Here is a 24507-nt window from a genome sequence, read left to right on the forward strand (position 1 = left end):
AGCTTATTTACACAAAGTAGTGTCTAGGAAAATAAACTCTGAAAGTGCATAGCAGTTGAACCCTAAGGTATGTCACATCCTGAGTTTCCCGATACCTGCTTTTTGGGGGTCTGTTGGGTAGAGAATCTCAACTTTACCATAGTTACCTTATCTAGGAGCAAAGTACTTGAAACTTGAATTCTTCTTAAATTCGAGATAAAATTTATGATTTGCTTCGAATTGATCTGAAGAATTTGCCTCAGCAAAATAATTAGTTCCAGCACATCTATGAGAGAGAACATTTTTTTTCAGGGTCTTGAAACACACCTCCCTTATAAGAGTTGAAAGTAACATTTGTAAGATGTCATCAATATAAAAAGCCATACATGTAAAAAAAAAAAATTCAGTGGAAACTCTAAAAAATCAATTTCGGTACTAGATGGTGACAAACTGAGGACTTAAAGTGAATGTGTACTTATTCAAGGGTCACTCTTGGTGACTGGGCATTTAAAAGCCCTCCCTGACACACCATCCTCTTCTGTTCCCTATTCTGAAATCACCCGCCTGCTCTCTGCCACTCTCCCTCCCGATCCCCCTTCCCCATCACCGGGGGGACTTGCCTCCTGGCCGAGGAGTGACGCGGGGAACTGGGAGGGCGGGTGGGAGCAGGGCACGTGCAGCAGACACACTTCCTAGAAGCGGCGAGTCCGCTCCACCCTGCCTGAACTTTCCCCGCACACACAGCTCGCTGACAGCTCCGCATCCCTGCAGGGTGGGTCGGCAACTCCTAGCGGGAATGGCGCGTCTTGTTTTTAATTAGCAGGGTGAAAGGTGAATGAAAACTAGCTGCCTGGCAAGTCGGTGCAAGAGGCGGACTTGGAGAGGCTTCAGGGAGCCCGGGGAGGAGAGCTCCCCGGAGGAAGGCGGTGCGCGCGCTGGGGGCTCCTGGCTGAACCCACCGCGGGCAGAAGTGGCCACAGAAGGCAGTTTTCTTTCTGGATCTGCCGCGTCGCTCCCGCTCCCGGGGCGAGGGCAGGACATGGCTCTGAAGACTCGCTCCTCGGAATGTCCCCTTGCTCCGGGCTTATAAACAACTGTCCGGAGGGAAGGAAGGCTTGACAGATCCGAACACCGCCTGACAAATGGCACTTGGGAGCTGTGCTTTCTGATGACAAGGCGTGCGGTGTCTGACAAAGCCTCTCCCTCCCACGCCGCCCCCGGAGGGGAGTCCTGAGTCAAACTCAGACCGCCTTCCCGCGAGGATCGCAGGGCTTGCAGGGCGGGCGGCAGCATGGCATCGCCCGGGCACCGGCTCACCTGGCTCCTGTGGGGCTACCTCCTGGAGCTCTGGACAGGAGGTCACACGGCGGACACCACTCAGCCCCGCTTACGCCTGACACATAAAGGTAGGTCACCTTTTCAGATCCCTCCGATTAAAAGGAATGAAATTAAAGTCAGTAGATCTCTGGTCTTCCCAGACCTTTCACATGCACCTGAACGATGATGGCCAAACTGACTTAGGATTCTGAGCACCGGTAATGAGTGTGCCACACTGAGCAGAGCCGAACCGAAGGTAGTGCAAAATCGCGTGCCAACTTACAGATGTTATTTTTGCCCTTGTAAATATTAGGTTTTATTAGTGGGAACTTCACTCACCAGCAGACACAACAGAAGCGGGTAGGAATCAGGTTGTGAAGAGCCTGGATGGGGCTGAGTCCACCGAGTTATCAGTTGGTATCTGAATACCAATTTCTGGGGAACCAGGAGGGGAAGGGCTTTGGAAATAGAGGTGCAGCTGGTTTTGTTGTTTGGTGGTGTCCATAATGGGGAGGAGAGGAGGAGAAAATTCCTGAGAAGCAGAATGATTTCTTACTCAGGATAGCAAAGCGCTGTGATTAAAATGACTAGCAACTGAAATAAATTAGCTTTCTTGTTGAATTAGTTATTAGAATATTTGTGTGTGTGTGGCAAAAAATAAAAAAAAATAAATCCAGAGTTTATTTGCAATTCTTGTAAACTGATATCCACTGGTGAAAATGCTGGGGACTGTTCATTAGTATCTATTCTTTTTAATGTAAGTTCATATTGCTTACCTGCTGATCTATCAGAGTGCTTAAATATTTGATTGTGCAACTATGTCTTTTTAAAGCAGCTTTTAGTCATAAATAAATGATCAAAAGATATAGCTCTTGCATCAGGATCAGTAAAAGCCAATCATGAATAGGTTTGGTGATTCCTCCTGTAAAGAAACAAACAAATCAGCAACAAACAAAACCCACACTCTGAGAAAGTGACTTTGCTGACTTAAAAGAAATTTGGAATACATTTTCAGAAAATAAGTATTTATTATTACCAACCATTGAGACAGATAACAGATGCAACAGAAGAATTACATAAGAACCATTTTTCAATTGTGTAAGCTTTCAAATTGCCTGTCCCCCCCTCCCCCTCCCCCTCCCCCCACCTCGTAGGAAGAACAGAAGCCTGTACTTTTAAAATAAAGGTGTAATGTTTATCAGTAGGAGAAAAAAAAAAAAAAAAGGAAGGCCTCTCTCAGTTTTAAATGGCATGATTGATCTTTTTGTATTTTAATTTTGACTATAGAAATTTCTCATTTTTAGAATAGCTAAAATCTATGGAATTTGTTTTTAGTTTAAATAAATTTCCTATAACACTCTCCAGTAGGTAATATGAATTTAAGAGACACATTGACACTAAATTTGTAAACTATTTAAAATATAGTGTTTAGCACTAGTATACATCATTTGATTTGGGAAGATGTGCCATGGTGTATATCAAAAATGCATATTTCTAAGAAGTAATGATCAAATATAGCCATGTGTAGAAATGTGATGTGATGGAATACGAACAAGTAAGGATGTCAGAAAAAAAAGCATAATAAATGGATTATTTTCCTTATGTAAACAAGTGGATAAGCTGTCAGTTTTGGCAAGCTACCATTTCTGCTATGCCTGGAATTAACTTCATTATTAGGGTTCTTATTTTTTTTGATAGATATCAATATGTTTTCAAATAAATCTCATTATAATAGTTCATTAGAGGGATAATAATTTGGTCAGAGAATACCAAAACTCGCTAATGCAATGAAATGCTGTGCGTAATGTAGTTATTAGGCGCACCTTCACTAAATCTCTCCTAATCAAAGGAACAACTGTAACTTACTTTATGAGTCATCTTAAATGGTGTGGGAGCAGAACTGCTAGTATCTATGTGTACACTAGACTGAAAACTACAAGATTTCCCTCTGGCTTTACTGACACTAGCCGAATATGTGCAATATTGTGCTTTCATACAAAGACAGAAGAAGGTTGCCTGAAAATAGAATTGTTCTCACCTGTGCAGTTTAGTTAGCAAAGGCAGCTGCGAGATCACACTGTAGATGCAGCAGCAAATGCCTGCTGCGCCACAGGTGCTTCTGTGAGAGGAGAGCCAATGAGCAGGAAGGTGCCGTCCCATCAGTGAAGTATGAAGAGGGCATTTACCTGTCTACACTCCGGAGTTCAATGGCCGTTTAGAAGTATCTGAAGGCTACGGGGAGGGTTGCTCATAGTATAATCTTTTGCTATCTTAAATGATATAAAAATGGGAACATTTCAGTAGTTGATGATTAGGTGGTTAATATTATAAGCAGGTGCATGGTCCTTCAACATAAGAGACACCAGGTAAAAGGAACGTAGTAGCACCTCTGCACTGCTGCCTGAGCCACCTGCCTGGGGGTGGCCTACAGGGTTAATCTAAGGATTCACTTCGTAGCTGTGGTCTATGCCATAGGCGAGAAGGACAAGCATTTTTCTTGTATCCTTCATTGTCAAGATGATTTTTGAAACCACAAGCCTAGTGTCTCTTCCCAAAGAGTCATATACAAAGCTTGAGTTAAATTATATAAAAATATATTCAGGGAAAAAAAAGCCCAAGAATTCTTTTTCTCTCTTCTCTACCCATCTCTATCTTTGAAAGTGGCATGTTCTTAAACAGAGCTTGAGAAGAGACAATTAGGACTAAAAGCGGGGAAAAGGCAAAGAATGGGGGAGACAGGGCAGAAAGTTGGTATCAGATATGAAGCATCTTCTACCTTACTTCCCACTGCCCTCTGCCCACAGTGTGATGAAGTTAAATTCCTCCCTCTTCTTACTGCATATACCCTCTACTCAAATCTTCAGTAAATGTGCTAAAATAGGGCAAGGCTAGTGGGTAAAAAGATGAAATATTTACTCTGTTGGGGCATTGCATATATCTTTTAAAAATATTTTTTTATTGATTTCAGAGAGGAAGGGAGAGGGAGAGATAGAAACATCAATGATGAGACAGAATCATTGATTGGCTGCCTCCTGCATGCCCCACGCTGAGGATCCAACCCACAACCTGGGCATGTGCCCTTGACCAGAATCAAATCTGGGACCCTTCAGTCTGCAGGCCCATACTCTAACCACTGAGCCAAATTGGAGAGGGCCATACATATTTTAATGTATTTTATAGGTACAAGGTAAATGGAGCTAACAAATAAAGACATAGCAAGGATTAACATGGCAGGATTTTTTGTCCTGCTCTGTAAGAATTTTCAGGAAAGATCTGAGTGAGATTAACAGCAAGTATTTAAAAATTTATGAATATTTAAACATGATAGCCATCTTTATAGCAAATACCCTAAAGAGGCTAATATTGATGTAATTAATACATATTTATACTATTCTGCCCCAAGAATTTCCTTGAAAAATAGGTATGATCCTCATGACAAAAATGAAGGAAAGAGGGAATAAAGAGAGAAGAGTCCTGGTAGACTCAGCCACTTCCCTCTGTTGATGTCTGCTCTCTCCTTATCTTTCACCATCCTGCATTAATGAGGTTACAGGGAAGACAAAAATAACCTTCCTGATAATGGAGCTCAAAGAAGAAAACAACAAAGGAGCAGAGCCGCATGTCATAGAAGAAATCCCAATGCACATGGAAAGCCCCAGAAATTCAATCAAGGGAGCTTGGCAGATGGGGTGGGTGTTCAAAGCCCCAATAAGGAACGACACAATCACAGAAGCCAAGGGAGAATGGCTGCTTAAGCAGAGGATGTTCTCCCAGGATGTTCAATGAGAAGATAGCTAAATAAAGGCATGGATATGGCAGGAGATCATTCCTGAAATATACAGCCATTATAAATGTAGATTTGAGCATCGAATATATATCCATACATATCAAAAGTGCGATAGAGAGTGTTAGTGTATGTGGATATTATAAGCAATTAATACAGATTTCTCGTGGTTCAGAAAGCTCAGAATTTGAAGTCAGAGATCTCTACTCTAGCTCAAGTCCTTCCACTTATACTAATGGTAATTGTGCTTCAGCTTCCTTAAATTGGAAACAGGGGTAGTGATGATGCTTTCCCTGTATATCTTACTGGGTTTCTGAGAGAATTAAATAGAGCAACAATATCTGTGAAAGTAATTTATAATCTAAAAATTGCATTATTAATATTTCCCGAAGACTACTATAAACTGAGAAGGTTGAAAAGAAGTGTGTCCGACAGAGGAAACCTTTGGGAATGGCATGAGTTTGGATATCAATATATCCGGTGTGGCTCAGTTGGTTCAGCCTCATCCTATGCACCAAGAGGTCGCTGGTTGGATTCTCAGTCAGGGCACATGCCTGGTATGTGGGGTTGATCCCCAGTAGAGGGCATACAGGAGACAGCCTATTGGTGATAGATATTTCTCATAGATGTTTCTGTCTCTCTCTCCCTCTCCTTTCCTCTCTCTCTTAAAAAAATCAATAAAAATAAGTGCAAAGATAATGCTAATATAGAAGACAGAAATTGGTTCTAATGAGCATAAAATGTTTGGTTTCTCTTGATAGATTGCATTCACTCCAAATTCCATCCCTTTGACCTCTAGTTATAATTTAGAAGATGATTATATCACCTGTGCATTTTTACAAGATTCACAGCCAATATTTTTTTACTATAAAAGTGTGCATAGCCTGGCTGGTGTGGCTCAGTGGTTAATTGTAAACCTATGAATCAGGAGATGACAGTATGATTCCTGGTTAGGGTACATGCCCAGGTTTAGGCTCAATCCCCAGTGGGGTGTGTGCTCTCTGAAATCAATAAAAATATATATACTTAAAAGTGTGCATATATTCATTTATTATACATATTCACTTTATACCATATGTTTTAGAATTTTTTATTTATATGGAAAAATTGAGATATAATTTCAGAAGAGGACTATATATATATGTGTGTGTGTGTGTGTGTGTGTGTGTGTGTGTGTTTTGAATGATCATCCTGAAGGCTGTGGCATTTTATATCTAGGGCAAATAAAAAAGAGGCAGTGACTGAGCCAGTTTTTCCTGACCCGGCTCACAGCTTTGTTTCTTCAGCCAATAAGGAGGTAGTATCAATAGTGACATTAGTCACACATCTCTGTGTGGTTAATAAATAAAAACTGATCATAAGGCATGATTCATAAAGAAAGTAGTTAAAGTAGGACCCAGGAGTAAATATAAACTTTCATGCCCAGATCTCCATTAGGGAAAATCAGTGAGAATTAAGTAGTGTATTTATTAGAAAACAGCTTTTTGTTTTGTTTTGTTTTGTTTTGTTTTTTAAGCCAATGGATAAGATGAAAGAAATTACAATATGTTTTGTTGAGTTTGGTTTACACAGAATATACATTCTATAGAAGAAATCTATGTAAGAATTTAGATAGTGCTATTCTTTATATTTTTACTAGAGGCCCGGTGCATGAAATTTGTGCACCGGGGGGGGGGGGAGGGTGTGTGTGTCCCTCAGCCCAGCCTGCACCCTCTCCAATTTGGGACCTCTTGAGGGATGTCAGACATCCCTCTCACAATACAGGACTGCTGGCTCCCAACCGATCGCCTGCCTGCCTGCCTGATTGCCCCTAACCACTTCCCTGCCAGCCTGATCGACACCTAACTGCTCTCCTGCTGGCCCAATTGCCCCTAACTGTCCTCTCCTGCAGGCCTGGTCCCCCACAACTGTCCTCCCCTGCAGGCCTGGTCCCCCCCAACTGCCCTCCCCTGCAGGCCTGGTCCCCCCAAACTGCCCTCCCCTGCTGGTCTGGTCTCCCCCAACTGCCCTCCTCTGCTGGCCTGGTCACCCCTAACTGTCCTCCCATGCAGGCCTGGTCCCCCCAAACTGCCCTCCCCTGCTGGTCTGGTCTCCCCCAACTGCCCTCCTCTGCTGGCCTGGTCACCCCTAACTGCCCTCCCATGCAGGCCTGATTGCCCACAACTGCCCTCCCCTGGAGGCCTGGTCCCCCCTAACTGCCCTCCCCTGCAGGTCTGGGTCTCCCCCCCCCCCCCCCGAACTGTCCTGCCTTGCAGGCCTGGTCTCACCCAACTGCCCTCCACTGCTGGCCTGCTTGTCCCCACATTCCCTCTCCACTGGCCTGCTCGCCCCCAACTGCCACCCTGCTGGCCTGCTTATTCCAAACTGCTCTCCCCTGCTGTCCTGATCACCTCCCACTGACCCCCACTGACAGCCTGCTCACCCCCAACTGGCTCCCCTGCTGGTCTTCTTACCCCCAACCACCCTACCCCCCACCAGCCTGATCACCCCCCGGCAACCCAGACTCCCAGCCCCTCCTTTTTTTCTTTTTTTTTTTTTTCAGTGCCTCCTTGAGTGGAGGCCAGGCCAGCTGGAAGCAAGTATCTGGGATTTATTTATCTTATATAATTGAAACTTTATAGCCTTGAGTGGAGTCCAGGGCCAGCCAGGGCAGGTGGGAAGCTTGGCTTCCTCCATCGCCGGGGCAACCCAAGCCTCCTGCTTGCTCCAACTCTGTGGCCGCCGCCATCTTGGTTGGGTTAATTTGCATACTCACTCCTGATTGGCTGGTGAGCGTGGCTTGTGGGCATAGCGGAGGTATGGTAAATTTGCATGTTTCTCTTTTATTAGTGTAGATATTTGTTACAGAAAAATATTGCCTGTGCATCACAGAAGTATATCTGGATATACAAAAGCCCCTGAATGGCTTTATGATATATTTAGTTCTTATTTGAATGTTGCGTATTACATTGGGAAAACAATTATCCTTTAGCATAGAAACAGGGCGAGGGGAGGTCAGAGTGAAGAAAAGCAGTAAGTGGAATTTATAAATGAACTGGGCCAATTCTGGACTAAAAATAATTTAGTATAAAATCATTTCTTAAAATTTTTTGAGGACAGTGTCCCATCTATAATAATAAAAGTGTAATATGCTAATTAGACTGGATGTCCTTCCAGACGTCCTTTCTTCCAGACAAAGCCACAGTGGGTGGGGCCCCTGGCCACAGCAGCAGCCTCTAGTATATAATAAAAAACCAATCAGGCCTCTAGTATATAATAAAGAACCAATACTTCTTTGACTAATCAATATATGCAGCAATCATGTTGTCACAATGAAATATTCTGTCAAAAATTTGTGCTGCCATATTATTATTTTGCTGTCCTTGTTGGCTTTGTTACTTAGCCTAAGAGCACTTCATGGGGAGGGCCTCTCTTTCTGTATGGGATGAGATCACTCGGTGGCCTCAGTTCTATGACCACCTAATAAGGCTCCAAACATCAAATTGGTCATTGCTGGTGAGAATGATTGTTAACCATCAGCTGAGCCAGTTTTATTTCATCAAAACTATCTACTGGAGTCATCATTGGGAGTTCTTAGTGGGAGAGCATGCAGAGACTTACTCCTTCATCTTTGTGTGTAAAACTAGATTGTGGTTTAGTAGAGGAATTTAGTCTGCAGGAATCCAGAAATGGCACTTTGCATGCATGCATGCCCCATCATACATAGCCACTGCAGTGTTAAAGACATAAAATAAAACATAACTGAAATTATACCACTTAAACATTTCCCAAAAGGTGCATAGTGAAGATTAAGATTATCTTCTTGGTTTCAATAGATAGGGCCAAAAGTTGCTAGTAGCCTTTAGTATAACACCTGACACTTTGGAATATTATATAAGTTATACAAAGGGTGATGATTATTTTAATGATGATTTTTTTTCACAGTATGGTTTTAAATAACATTTGAAGTATAAGATAAACTATAAAATCACTATTTTTAATTCTCTGGATAAGGTTGATAGTGATGTGACTGGATATTTTATAGGCTGGATTTTCTGGACTATGAATGAAAAGGATATGTTAATACCACATTTGAACCAAGTGTGACAAGTCTCTGATATTGAGAGGACATTTTCTGTCAAAGAATGTGATGATTTCAAGAACCAAAATGTCCGTGGAATTCATAGCTTGATTTCATAGGACCATGGTGGTGGCCAAGGCAATTTGTGTCCCAAGTTTTCAGCTGCCTTAGTTCTAATGGCTAGTATCAGAGATTCCCACCAAGTGGCCCCATTTCCTGGTAATCTTCTCTCCACTATTAATATAGGGGAAAGAGAGAGAAATCCATTATTTGCCTGATTTCTGAGATTTGGAAATGTATTTCCATTTCTATTCCTGGTAGCTAAACTCTCAGCTATCACTGTTCTCTGCTCAAAGATTTAGCTCATAGCCTTGGCAAAGTGCATGTAGAAAACTAGTTTAGGTCCAGGTATTATGTACAAAACACTCTCACATTCTAATTTCAATGCCTAAAAACTCTAGACTTTGGATGAGACATATCTAATGTGAATCTTGCTTCTGGCTATATGACCTGAGCAAGTTACTTCTCTTTCCTGAGTATAATGTTCTCATCTTTAAAATGTGGTAATATATAACTTGCAGCACTCTGGAAGGATTAAATGAGATAATGCAAATTACTGTGGCAAAAACTTAACCCTTCGGAAACTTTTCTTAAGATACTCAATGAATCAGAAGAGGTTCAGAGAGAATTGCCCTACTTTGCTTTCCTTTTTTAGTTAGAAAGCAATCAGGAGTTAATTATTAAATAACAACTTAAAACAAGGGAAGATCATTAATCATCAGTTGTTGTTTTTTTACTTGAAAGCAAAGATTTTTCTTTTATGAAATCCAGCTCCTAATGGAATAGCTAACTAGAAAGAACAAGGGATGTTGGCATCTCTCATGGCTGTTAAGTTACTGTAGAATTTTGTTGATAATTTAAGGAGAGGTAGAACTGGATGGAACCTTGGAGACAGCAGACCAAAATCACAAAGTAAACAAGTTACTAACAAAGGTAATTGTAGACCCAGCTTTGTGAAGCACAAAAGAACTAATATTACTAAGGCCAGAGCACACTGTAAAAAGTTAAACTAAACAGAGGCCTATAAACAGCTACTGACCCAGCATGTGGTGTTTGCTTTGAAAGTGAAAGAACGCTTTCTGCGCTACCTAGACAAACAGGTAAGATGACTGGTACAGGGTACAGTTCCTGACACTTAGTAGATGTTCAGTCCATGCTATTAAGTGGGTATATGACTAAAACAAATGATTTGGAGCAGTGTCTTTAAAGGGAAATCTGATGGGATGGGGTGAGGAGTACCAAGGAAACGAAGGAATCCCAAACAACTATTTATGGCTCCTTTGGTAAAACATGCATTAGGAGAAAGGCTAGGGCTCTCTCGCCTATTCACCATCATGCTCCTCAGTGCTCCATTGTAGTGAAGCAGCAGGGGCCTCCAGACATCCTCCCAACACACCAGCCATATTCTCCCAGCTGTAATCAGTGTTCTTTTGTTGTGGTTGCTTTTAAATCTACTCCCCCTGCTCCCCAGTTTTTCAAGACTTTTATTTTTCTAGAAGTTTTAGGTTCACAGCAACATTAAGAGGAAGAAACAAAGATTTCCCAAATTCCCCTGCCCTCACACATGCATAGCCTTCCCATTATCAGCGGCCCCCACCAAAGTGATACATTCGTTACAATGGAGGAACCGACATTGATATATCTTAATCACCCACGGTCCATAGTTTATCTTAGGGTTTAGTCTCGGTGTTGTACACTCCATAGATTCGGACAAATATATAATGACATGTACCCATCTTGATGGTATCATACAGAGCATTTTCACTGCCCTTTTAAAAAGCCTCTAAGCTCCATCCATTTAGCACCTACCACCAACCCTGATCTAAACCTACTTTTTGATGCACTTCTTGTTCCTGGCTGATGACCACACCCCCTTCCTTTTTTTCTTATTGCCTCATTCTTTGATTACCTACCTGTGTTGTCACCACCCTTCTTCCTCTCTTTTTCTCCTCCCTGACTTTCTTTTCCAGATAGATATATTTTTTTCTACCTCATCTTAAACCAGAAGAGGAAAGAAAACATGTTGTCAGTGAATGATAGGTATTTATTGGTCCTTCAATATTTTATTTTTTTGTTGTCTAATTCAATGAATAGAACATGTGATGTTTAAACTGTAATTGCACTCATTAGTCATTCAAAATTTGTTGAAGGTCATGACTTCGGAAATGAAGTGCTAAAATGAATAGCTGACTAGCTCCCTGGCTCTTGTCCTCTTTGTCTGGCCTATGTCTCTAGCGCGAAGCTGGTGCTCCCAGGCACCATGGAACTGTAGGGAATGAAAGAGGGAAGGAATTGGGGTACTGAACAGGAGGGAACAGTGTCTGCCATCCATTCTACGGCTATACTGAGTTAACTGGAATATTATTTATGTAAACCTGTCTACTTCTATGCAGTTTTGGTATGTTTTTCCTGAGTTTTGAGTTTCAATTCATCGAAACCAAAATGAAAAGGTGTTTTTATTCAGAGGCTAGAGTAGAGGGATAGTATCCTGAAGGCTAAGTCACAGTGGCGATTTTAGGTGTTTGGACCAATTTCAGAACCAGAAAAGAACAGCAGCAAAGAAAATGGGAATAAAAGAGGGAGAAAATAGAGGTCATCTGGGGATACTGTCTCTTTCCTTCCTGACCAGTTCCCTCCCAGGAAATGATGGGAACTGAGGAGGGCTTTAAATTCAAAGCCCAAGATACACTGTGGAACTGCAGTCAAAGAGGCTGACAGCATTGCAGTGTAGCTATTTATGCCTACTGATTGCTTTTTTCCTAACTCTGAGTCAAAAAGTTTATTATGGACTATGTGATTTCTGAGATCCTTTCAATTCTAGAAAAGTGGGACTCTTTTCCTTTCCTTACCAGACCTCCCAGTGTGACTAATTTGTCCAAAACACTTCTGGAAATTTTATTAGCATGTTCTAGTGGAAAGAGTGTGGGCACACAATTTAAAAACCCTGGTTTGAATCCACAGCGTCTCCTATTTTATGCTGTATTTTTCTTGCTAAATCATTGAACTTTTGAGGCTAATGAACACTGGCTTTCTATCTCATGTGATTGTAGAAAATTTAGCTGTGCCATGGAGATGTATGATATTGTGTTGGCTTATAATATTCTCTAATTAATGTGATTGTCTTTAAATATATTTTAAGATCCTTGAGGGCAAGGATTGCATTTTTGGCAAGATCCTATGGACAGAATAAAATGACTTATTCAGATCATTCCTAAAGCCTATAATTAAAGGCTGGGTGTTTAATATCTTCTTAATAAAAGCCAAACAAAACTTATTGTTGTTGGCTTCCATGTTATGGTCAAAATGACAAAATTATAAAGGCTTACTTTACTTTTTCAGAGGTAGAGCCACTGCTATAGAAACCACCTGAGGAAAGGCTGAGTAGAATTTCATTGCAGAGGAGATGATGTTGTTGGTGATTTTTTCTGGTCCTATTCAAACTAGGAGCAGAGAGGAGACAGAAGCTGGGGTTAAACCAGTGCCCTACAAAGTGGCCAGCCCGGCTGCATCAGCCTCCCCTGGGAGCTGCTGGATCAGGCCTATTGAATCAATGATCCTGGGGCTGCTTTTCACAGGCCCTGCAGGTGCCTCTTAATGTACCTCAGCATGAGAAACACTGGGCTCAGTGTTTGGGATGATGCTACAAAGGAAGCCTCACTTTCATATTACTTTTTTTTCATATTTTCCCCCTTCAGTTCCATCACCCAGGTGAAGGGTATAATTTATTCAAGTTTCCAAATGACAGCCTTGGTCTTGATAAGTATACTTAAATCCATTAATATCTATTATATCATTCTATACCTAAAATTTTTATACTAGAGGCCTGGTGCATGAATTCATGCACAGGTGGGGTCCAGCCAGCCTGCCCCAATGGGGGCCCATCAGGCCAGGCCGGCAGTGGGGAGGGACCACGGGCAGTTGGCCGGCTGGCCCCAACCCCGATCAGGGTGTTGGGGCCAATCAGGGCCTGTATCAGGCTGGTTGGCTGCTGCAGTGAGCGTCATAGCCACCAGTCATTCTGGTCGTTCCTCTGTTCCGGTCACTGGGCTTTTATATACTAGTATATAGATTAGATAAGGTATTTATACATAATTATAGATCATTTTACATACAAATTTAATCTGTTTTTAATTATTGATGATATAAGGTGTCACACATTGTACTATCATTGGGTTCAGATGAGAAAACATCTAATACTGGTTGACTGTGAAAAAGCATTTTGTAACATTTCAGAATGCCTTCATCTCTCAGCTCTGAAAAGTTTTCTTGGACTAGGAGTGAAAGTAGGTCCACTTCATTTCTTTGCTATGCATCCTGATATTTTTCTTCAGGGATTTGGAAGCATCTGTGTCTTTTTTGAGACGTATTTATTCATTCAGTCATTCACCTATTCTGTGATTATTAGTTGAGCTTCTTCAAAATTTCCTAAATGTAATGTGTATACTGGGTAGAATCCTGATGCAGTAAAAGGATGTTAGGGTAAAAACTAAGGAACTCTGAGTAAAATATGTGTTTTAATGCATGAATAATAATGTATTAATATGGGCTTATTAACTATGACAAATATACTATATTAATGTAAGCTATTAATATAGAGGAGACAGAGTGTGGGTATATGGGAACTCTGCAATATTTTTACAACCTTTATGTGAATCTCAAACTATTCAAATTAAGAAGTTTATTAAAAAACTAGAGGCCTGGTGCGCAAAATTCATGCATGGGTGGGGTTCAGCCGACCCTCCCCAATTGGCCCTATCAGGCCAGGCTAGCCAGGGGGGAGGGGCCTTGGGCGGTTGGCCAGCTGGCCCTGCCCCCTGGTCGAACTCCTGGTTGAACTCACCGTCAAACTCCCAGTCTATGGGACAATTTGCATATTAGCCTTTTATTATATAGGATATATACCACACACACACACACACACACCACTTTTATTATATAGGATATATACCACACACACACACACACACACACACACACACACACACACACTGCCCAAACCCTTTTCCCAAGAAGCTTAAGGTCTAGTTGTAAAAAGAGACAATTCATGATAAAGCAGGACTTTTTTATAGTAAAAGGTAACACAAAGTGCTACGGAAGCATGGAGTTGGGAATTGAAGGAAAACCAGAGCTCAGTCTTGGAGATGAGTAGGAGGAGCCTGGGCAAGAAGCAATGAGCAAATTGTCTATGTGTCTTATTCTGTCTTGTACCATTCCTGCCATCCTCCCTCTGCCACTCCACTGTATGTAATAATGGAATGCACTGTGTCCTACTTGAAATACACTTACCCTTGGATATTTAATTAACTGGATACCCATGTTCATAGCTCTACTGCACACAATAGTATCAAAATGCTCTTTATTTATGCTAAATTAAATTATCCCCATTTATACATGTGTTTAAGGAATTCTCACTTTGTATAAGTAATATATCATTAATGCAAATTCAGAAGTAAATTTGGAAATTTTTGAAGGCAAGTATATTGTTAAATCCTTAGAATCTAATAAATTTTAGAAAATTAATAAATTTATTTTATCTGTTGAATTTAAGGTATACAATTTAATTTTCTCTAGTCACATTGATATTACTAATCTTAACTCTTTTGTCAAATGCTACATGTAAAAGATTCTGAATAAAGATCTCAGAAAATGAGGTGATGGGGCTGAGGGAACATGCAGAAGTCAGGAGAAAGGCTGAGAAGACTTTTCTTCTGCTCCTACTCCAATACGTTAGGCCGTAGTTTAGCTTTAAGTCTTCTATTACAAAAGCTCTAAATAGAAGTCCAGAACTGCTTTAAAATTATTCAGAAAATATTCATATTTTATTGAAAGATATAGTTTGAGTTTTTGACAAAGAGTGCTTTGAGTTTATCTGGGCCATTACATAGTCAGTGTCATATTTCAATCACCTTTTCTTCCCATTTGCTCCAGTCGTGATCTCCTAGTGTCCAACGTAGCATCGCATTCATTTCTAGAATGATGAACTGAAGAAAGACAAACAACTGATGCATGTAATTGGCGGCAAAGCAGAAAGCAAAGGCAGGACTAGGAGAGCATAATAACTTATCCAAAACCTTTGTTTTAGAGGAATGCTTTCAATGGCCAAAACAAGACTGTTTTTTGCTTTTATCAGTTTGTCCCTTTGCAAATTTATTTTATGAATAATTTGACTAATTTGTTTTGTGTATTTATCATTTTAAAAGCATAGCTGTAGGTAATAATATAGTGAGGAGAACAAACAGTGGTTACCAGTTTTATCATTATAGTTAGTTTATGAAAGGTATTTTTAATTTATTTTCTAACATAAGTCAATTGAGAAAGAACCAATGAATATTTTATCTTAATAAGATTATTTTTATCCATAAGTCTTATAAAATTGACTATATTTTGAAATGTTGTATCCTTGAGTTGTTTTTTGCTTTTTTTAGCACCATAAGGATTAATCAAATATCCTTGGCCAGTGTTGCTCGCTCAGTGGTGAGAGTGTCAGTCTGTACATCAAGGGTCTCTGGTTTGATTCCCAGTCAAGGGCACGTACCTGGGTTGCAGGTTCAATCCCCAGCCCTGATCAGTGTGCATGCAGGAGATAACCAATTGATATATCTTTCTCACATCAATGTTTCTCTCTCTGTTTCTCTCTCTCTCCCTGCTCCCGGCCCCCGCTTTCCAGATACTTTATAATTGCTTAGAATGAGTACTAGAATACAGAACTTGCTGGCAGTTTTAGGGTCTGCATAAACTTGAGTTAACCATATGTTGCGTTCTTAGAATAGCCATACCACCCATGTTTAAAATTTAAACCAAAAGAAAAAATATATATTTTCAAAGTTAAATAATTTTAGCTTTTTATGTACTCAGTTATCCAGAAAATTGCATCTTCCCATTAACAAAGGAACAGAAAATATTTCCTTTTCATTTGTCCAGAATGAAGAAAGAGAAGATAGGATTATTAAATACTGGAATGTATTTTATAAGCCAACAAAAAATATCAGTTTTTTAAGAAAATCCTCACCACCTAAGGAATTGTTTATTTTATTTTATTTTACTTTATTTTTCAGGGAGAGAGAAACATCAATGTGAAAGAGAAACATCAATGGGTTGCCTCAATTGCAGTGCTCAGCCCCCAACCTAGATATGTGCCCTGACCAGGAATCGAACCTGCAACCTTTTGATGTATGGGACGATGCTCCAATCAACTGAGCCACCCAGCCAGGGCAAAAATATCCATTTTCTACTATATTATTGCAGTTATGAGAAGTTAATGTTTAAACTTCAACACATTAATATGCTTTGGTTTCCTAGTAATTTTCCAAAGTAAAATTCCCTTGTAATAATTTATAGATAACCATAGAAAAAAATATTACCATTAAGTCAATTATGCTTACAATTAAAAGAATGTAATTATATCTTTGTCATTATGTTTCTCAGAAATAAGACAAAAGTTATGTACTGGGCACTGCTTTTGACAGATTTTTTGCCAAATGTTTTTTACTTACTCCAAAGTATGTATGCCCCAAACTGAAATCCGATTTATTGTAGCATAGTAGAAGAATTTTTTCTATCAGGAGTATAAAAAAGAGAAGTCCTTAAGACTTAAAAATCAGTGAAATTGATTAAATGTTCAAGAATAAAAATGAAAAATACAATTAAGGAATTGATACCAATGAGCAAGTCTACATGCAAATAAAGCAGCAGCCACTCAGAAACACATTAGATGCCTTTTGTAACACTGCTCTCAGGGGATGTAAAAATAGAATACTAGGATTTTACTATATACAGTTACGTTTTAGAATATATAACTACGTTTACTAGGCATTTACATTTCTATCTCAGTGAACATCTTATAACATAAATATATATATATATTTTTTGACTAGATATGCCATTTGTCCTTTCAGTCTGCTAATTTACACCGACTACATAGTTAGAAGAGTCCTAAATATTACTTTATTTTTAAATGCCCAGAATACTGGCACATGAGAAAAATGTATACAAAATTTGCCATTGGTGAGAATGAAGCTCGCCAGCAAAGGCATTGCTATAGGGCGCACTCTGCCTGGGAGGGCGGTCTGGAACCCCGAAATTCATTGCTGACAGCTCCATTGCACTTCACTCCCGAGGCTCCTCCAGCCAGGCTCCCAGTTGCCATTCACACTGCTAGCCACTGAAATTTCCCTTTGTCTTCACTGACTATTTTTTTCTCTTAACAAATAGTCCCAGCTGCTACTGCAGCCGGTTGCCCACACTCCCCCATGCTGCTCTTGCTGAGGATGGCAGTCAGAGCAAAGAATAACAGCTGGGATTGGCTTACTCTGGCATCTAAATAATTTAGGGTGGGTCCATTCCTAACTGTATTATTTCAATTAATTTTATAATCGTTCCTTCTGCTGAACTTTAAAAGAAAAAAAAGAGAAATGCTGTTTTCCAAAAATGTTTTCCTGCTCTGGCTGCAACTCGCCTGTACCTGGCTGCTCATGGCAAACAGACTGGTTCATTTCCCACACTGTTATTTTTTCCACTCTTAAGCACCCTTCGGAAAACTAATGTAGCAGAAACAAATTTGTGATCTTGGATACGTATTAAACCTTTTGTTGGTTCAAAGATGTGAATAATAATAGCACCTATGCCACTGATTGTGATAAGGGTTCAAAGAAAGAACATTTGAATGCATTTGGAATAGTGCCTGGCACATAGTAAATCTTGATTGTTTGATAGAAAGAAAGTCAAAGAGAGAGAGAGAGGGATGGAAAGAGAGCAAAAAAAGAGCACACCGGAGCAAGAGTGGAGCAAGAGGGGTGAAGGGAGGAGGAATAGCTGCTGGCGTGTGGAAAAACCATTAATTGCACTTATGCAACAACTGATGTTATGCACTTAGCATGTTGTACGTCTTAATCCAACCAAATCGTCAACCAAAATTATGAAATAGAAATAAAAAATCAGAGTTTAGGAAAACTTGTGGAATTTTACACAAATCACAGAATTTTTTTGAAGAATTTCAGTGATTTAAATCAAGTCCATGGCATCTAGACACATTTACATTCTTGTGGAAAGGGAAATCACTACTTAATAAGGAAGTGCATTCCATTTTGGATGTTCTAATGAGGAGGAAAGGAAGTATTTACCCACCTAATCCCAAATAGGACTTAACTGTATATCTTTACACTTTCTAGTCTTAGTTCTTTGCTCTGATGCCAGCAGGGCATAAATCTTGACAGACCTCCCAAGGTTTAAAGATAGTTATCATGCCCCTTTGTGGAGGGTGCATATTCTGTACGCCATGGTTATCCCGACTGTGCTGACAGTGTTCTGATCATGCTCGTCTTTGACAAGATCCCCTCTAAAATGCAGCACCCCGGTCAATATTGAAGAGATGCCTGCCTGGTTCACAGAGTGGTGCTGCTGTTAACTGGTGACTTTTATTTATTAAAGCCACCTGAGTTGACACCAGCTTATTTGGCAAATATGCCACTATTGGTTTATGCTGAGATTGCTGTCAGCCCTTCTAAGGGTTTTTCAGATGGACTCTAAGCCAGCTCCTTCTTTTTTTTTTTTTTTCACATGTGTGGCTTATTTGTTGAAGTTAAGGATAACCCTCTCCTACTCCCTTCAGTCTAGAATGTGGGTCATAAGCATAGTAACAGCATGTGGTACACTGGATAAGGAAGAAGCTATGGAGTGAGAATTCCTGTTTGCAAAGACAATTTCTGCCACTGTGTGTTCTTGCTTAATTTTTTTAACATCAGTTTCCATATTTATTGTTTTTAGGAAATTAGTTAATTAGAAATGATAAAACTTGCATGCATTGTAGAAATTCTTTTAAAGTATTTTAAAATTTATAATATACACTAGAGGCCTGGTGCACGGCATTCATGCACTGGAAGGGGGGTCCCTCAGCCCAGCCTGTGTCCTCTTGCAACCCAGGACCCCTCAGGGGATGTCTAACTGTCGGCTTAGGCGGACATCCCCCAAGGGGTCCTTAGCGCTGCCTCCAAGGCAGGAGAGGCTCCTGCCACCACCGCTTCGCTCACCAGCCATGAGCCCGGCTTCTGACTGGGTGGCACTCCCCCTGTGTGAGACACTGCATTGAGTGTCTGCCCCCTGGTGGTCAGTGCGCATCATAGCGACCGGTCATTCTGCCATTTGGTTGATTTGCATATTAGCCTTTTATTATATAGGATTTAGGAGGCTCTTCCTAAAGTATCACTATTTAGAAATTAAACACACATTTAAAACAGCTTTTAAATTAGAATGCATAAAATAAATGCTTTTGGCATTCAGGAAAGGTGTAGGTCAATAAATAGCATTGCTGATTTTTTTCTAAGTATTATAAAATAATTTATATAATTATAGCAAATGGGAAGATAATTTGAAATTCTTTAATATGAAGAAATAAAATACAATTTTCCTTCACAACTAAATTAAACAGGAGATGTTTTAAATGTCTTAACAATTTTTTTTTTAAAGAATCTGGAATGGTCACCACAACAGAATGGCAGAATTAAAATACCATCATAGCTGTGATTGCTTAATTTTGTAACTTTAATTGGTTCTCATTTTGTAGATTTGCCAGTCTCTCTGAGTATTTGTAGAAAATCCTGTGCTTTAAAAATAATCATATGATTTTTTGGAATAATATTTTTTATTAACTCCTTGCTAGTCACATGGTAAGCTCTAGAAAAATAGTTTTGCAGAAAACTTTATATTAAAAAATATGCATCATTAAAATTAAATTTTAAAAATCTGTATTTTTACCAAACTTATTTATAGTCTTTGTTTTGTTTTTGTTATAGGATTAAATTTATCCACTCTCTTTTGCTCTATTACTAGTTTATGAGCTATTTACACTTTTTTGGGGGGGGATTTTGAGTGTAAGAAGAATGACTCTAATAAAATTGTCATCTTTATATGGTGTATCACTAATTACCATATGTATCTCTGCATACAATTTTTATAACACTAATTGACAATGTTTCAAAACTTTATACTATAATAAACAGAAAGCCTGCATTATCTCAGAAGATAATAAATGACAAACAGAATCACCACTCTACCATAAATTAAATTTGCTTTGTAAGGTATGTTGAAGTGTCTTTGTAATTTCTATCAGTAAATCATCCTCATGTATTTTCAAGCATATTTGGATATAATATCTCTGGGTGTTTAGATAAAATAACAATCATGGTTTCTGCTATATTTCATCCACAATTAATAATATTATATCCTCTTTTCTAACAGCAGTACATTTTTTTCTATTTCTTATACTTTTGCTTTGTCTTCCCTTTCAAAATAATTTTCAAATAGGGAAAGAAGCTGTATTTTCTCACATGTGACAACTTCAAGGCAAGTGTGATTGCTTCTTCTTAGTACGTCCATAGTAGACATGGAACCCGTCTTTCTTTACTTCTGAGACCAGACATGGCCTCAGAATCCTTTTTAATACACTGCTTCAAGCGAACTATTATTTTATTTATTTATCATTTTTTATTAAAAACAAATACATGCATTGGACTATTTGAAATGACAGAAATGGGTTAATGAAGGGTCTTTGTAAGCTGAGGGCTTGTGGTTTCCAGATAAAACTCAGAACACTCAATTACACAAATTCCTGTAAGCAACAAGTCATTTTTAGTTCAGGTGTGTCCTAAATACTGCAAGGAGATATTAATATCTCTCTCTCACACACACACATCTATAATAATAAAAGTGTAATATGCTAATTAGACCGGATAGCCGAACGACCTTCCGGAGGTCCTTCCAGACGAAGCTGGGGCTGCAAGGGCCAAGGCAAGCTGCCGCGGCTGTGAGGACCATGCCCCTTGCACGAATTTTGTGCATTGGGCCTCTAGTATATATGTGTGTGTATATATATATATACAAATATATATGTATATATATAGAGAGAGAGACATAAATATATAAATATATATAGTTCATGTTTATATGAAAATTTTAATTTTTTTTATAAATTTGAAAAATCTAAGTATGATTCACCTATATTTTAGGAAAATAAACACAGGAATATGAAATCAAATGACCTACTGAGGGTTACACCATGAATTTAACACATGATAGATTAGAACAAAAACAAGCAAAAGCATTAAGAAGAAACTAAATGACTCCAAAGTCTGCAAGTCTTATGATATAAGGTATTACTATATCAAAAGAAAAGAATGTGTCCAACAGAGGGAGTTATGGGTTTTCTAAAAGATAATTTTATAACATTTATTAAAATTTAAAATTTTGAATTATCTTTGAACCACTTGATAAGAAAGTATATACGTATATGTGCATATATATGTATATGTATGTCTATGTATGCATGTCTACAACATAATTTAGAGCAAAACACAAGCCTTTGCCAAAACATTATCTATAACATAATCTCATGTTTGTATATGTATGAGCATGAAAAAATTCTGAAAAATAGTATTTACCATTGTATTCATCTTTGGGTAGCAGCAAATGCTCACTTTCTCCTAATATCTGGTTGAATTGTCTTTCATGTTAACATTTATAATTAGAACTAGAGGCCCAGACATCCCTCTCACAATCCAGGACTGCTCGCTCCCAACCGCTCGCCTGCCTGCCTGCCTGATTGCCCCTAACTGCTTCTGCCTGCCAGCCTGAGCACCCCCTAACCACTCCCCTGCCAGCCTGATCGACGCCTAACTGCTCCCCTGTCAGCCCGATTGCCCCTAATTGCCCTCCCCTGTCAGCCTGGTCCCCCCCAACTGCCCTCCCCTGCAGGCCCGGTTCCCCCCAACTGCCCTCCTCTGCCAGCCCGGTCACCCCCAACTGCTCTCCCCTGCAGGCCTGGTCGCCCCCAACTGCCCTCCTCTGCTGCTGGCCATCTTGTGGCAGCCATCTTGTATCCACATGGGGGCGGCCATCTTTGACCACATGGGGGTGGCCATCTTGTGTGTTGGAGTGATGGTCAATTTGCATATTACCTCTTTATTATATAGGATGCCCATAAAGCTATTTTATTTTAAAATGCTAGTCATCCATCAAAGAATAGAGAAAAGAAGGTCATAAAGACATTTTTTACCAATATTTACCCAAGCACTGTCCAAATGTGAATAAACTTAGGCCAACAGATTTTGTATAATTCATCCCATTAGTAAGGCCATGCTGGTTATACCATGGATAGCTGAAGACACATTGGCTGATGCCATTAAGTATACATTTCTATAACCTAATTCAGTGATGGGCAACCTTTTGAGCTTGGTGTGTCAAACTTCACCAAAAAACTGAGCATAACTCGGGTAGTATGTCACTTTGAGGAAAAAAAACATTATTTCGCAAATGTTTCATCCTCAGGAGCAGCAAATGTTTCATCCTCGGCATGTGGCCGCCTCAGCGGCCGCGTGTCATCAGAAATGGCTACGCGTGTCAGTGCTGACACGCATGTCATAGGTTCGCCATCACTGACCTAATTTCCAGAATTAAGTAGTATCTATAGAATCAAGAACTAAAATCAGCAAACTTGTCACTAAGGCTGATCTGCCATAATGAGGTCAAAGAGAAGATACAGATTATACAGTGTCTAACCCAGTGATGGCGAACCTATGACACACGTGTTAGCACTGACACGCGTAGCCATTTCTGATGACACGCGGCCGCATGCCGAGGATGAAACATTTGCTGCTCCTGAGGATGAAACATTTGCAACTAGAGCCTTGGAGTTAGTTTTTTCCTCAAAGTGACACACTACCCGAGTTATGCTCAGTTTTTTGGCGAAGTTTGACACACGAAGCTCAAAAGGTTGCCCATCACTGGTCTAACCTCAACTCCTAGTTTCTGACTGTGAATTTGGGAAATTACTTATCCTCCTTCAATATCAAATTTCTCAACTGAAGTTGAAATGGATAATACCCACTTTATAGGTAAAATTGTGATTCATAGCAGGTACTCACAAATGTTCATTCCACCAGTTCCTCACTACCCTTCTTACTCTGACTTTTCACCACTCCCTGGCTGAAATCATCTCTTCTGTCACCTACCACCCCACTTTGTACGGGGTAGGTGATGAGTAAAGCAAAATGCAAGAGGATAGTGAAGAGCTATCACTCCTCCCCACCTTTCAGTTCTAGACATCAATTAGAGAGGGGAGGGAAGAAAAAGAAATGTAAAGGCACACCCTAGGAAACAGGTTTCACTCATGAATTTCAGGCTTGTGTGTATCAAGTTATTTGCTAAGAATCTGTACTAGTGATCCTTCCCTAGCACATCCAAAATGTAATTCTCTATCCGAAATTTCATTCTCAGTGTGTCCAAAATTTAATTCTCTGTCTTCCACATTGCTCATGCTCTTCCTCCTATGTTTCCTAGAGCAGTGAGTCTTACATGTATTGACCCACCTGGCCCAGTCACAAAATAGGTAAGTGACCCCTGACCTTGCTCTCTCTCTTACCAGACCTCACCACCACCAACCCAGCTACCTGCATTGAGTCAGGTGGTCAAGTCCATGAACACTACATATTTATTGTTTCTTAAATCAATTTATATCTCTCTGTACACACTCATGTTTTTATGGTCCATCTGCTTTATTGCAATTGACTGATACCTTACTGTCAATCCAATCTACTGTTCATACGATAAGCAGAGTGATCATTAAAAATGCAAATCTTACTCATTTCACTCCCCAAAATAACTTTAATGGAAGAATACACATGGCTTTTTAGAGAAAATGCATACTTCTTGGCATGGTACACTAAGCTTTTTGTGATCTTTTTTTCCCCCCCCTTTGCTTTTTGCGATCTTAATCCTGTTGACTTTTTCCCTCCTCCTAGTTATATATCTCTTTTGAGTTCCAAACTTAAGTGGTACTAAACACCATGACTTTCTGGAGACTGTCCAGCTTTGTCTTCTCTCCGGGCCTTTATACATTGCTTCTGCTCCCTAGAATGTCTCGTCCTTTTGTCTCCATCTTCCCTTTCTACTCTGCTTACTGTTAATGTCTGCTCATTTTTAGGACTTGAATTAGACATATGTTTTTGTCTATTTTTCCTTAACCTCAGCAGCACCCCATGCATACTTTATTATCATTATTGTACTGTATTGCAATTGTCTATTCATCTATTAAGTTTACTAGGATAAACTTGAGACTAGGGGCAATATTTTATGCATCACTATATCATAAGCACATATTACAATACCTAACAAAAGTAAAAACTTTATAAATACATGGGTGAATGTGTTGTGCCTGGTCAATTGGTCTTTTCTGGGTGCCCATTTTATATAAGAAATGTGGGAAAGCTATACTTCAATGACACAAAGGCATCTTTATCTAGCTTAGTAGAACTAGAAA

The 24507-nt window shown here is 39.7% G+C and overlaps 1 protein-coding gene across 8 annotated transcripts in view; it reads left to right on the forward strand.

The window, feature by feature from the left end:
• The first annotated feature begins 740 nt into the window (after positions 1 to 740).
• The window catches only part of SEMA3E (semaphorin 3E), a 229719-nt gene continuing 205952 nt past the window's right edge, over positions 741 to 24507 (forward strand). For 3 of the 8 annotated variants that reach the window (XR_008558069.1, XM_054725977.1, XM_054725978.1), the window contains exon 1: positions 742 to 1385. Coding sequence is in view for 6 of the 8 variants with exons in the window: in XM_054725977.1 (XP_054581952.1) it covers positions 1271 to 1385 (115 nt within the window). In the remaining 2 variants the exon portion in view is untranslated. Of the gene's footprint in view, positions 1386 to 11170; positions 11241 to 24507 lie in introns of all 8 variants that reach the window. The other 5 variants (XM_054725974.1, XM_054725976.1, XM_028157988.2 and 2 more) reach the window with 5 other exon arrangements.

This window comes from Eptesicus fuscus, chromosome 14 (assembly GCF_027574615.1).
Source record: "Eptesicus fuscus isolate TK198812 chromosome 14, DD_ASM_mEF_20220401, whole genome shotgun sequence".
Lineage (NCBI taxonomy): Eukaryota > Metazoa > Chordata > Mammalia > Chiroptera > Vespertilionidae > Eptesicus > Eptesicus fuscus.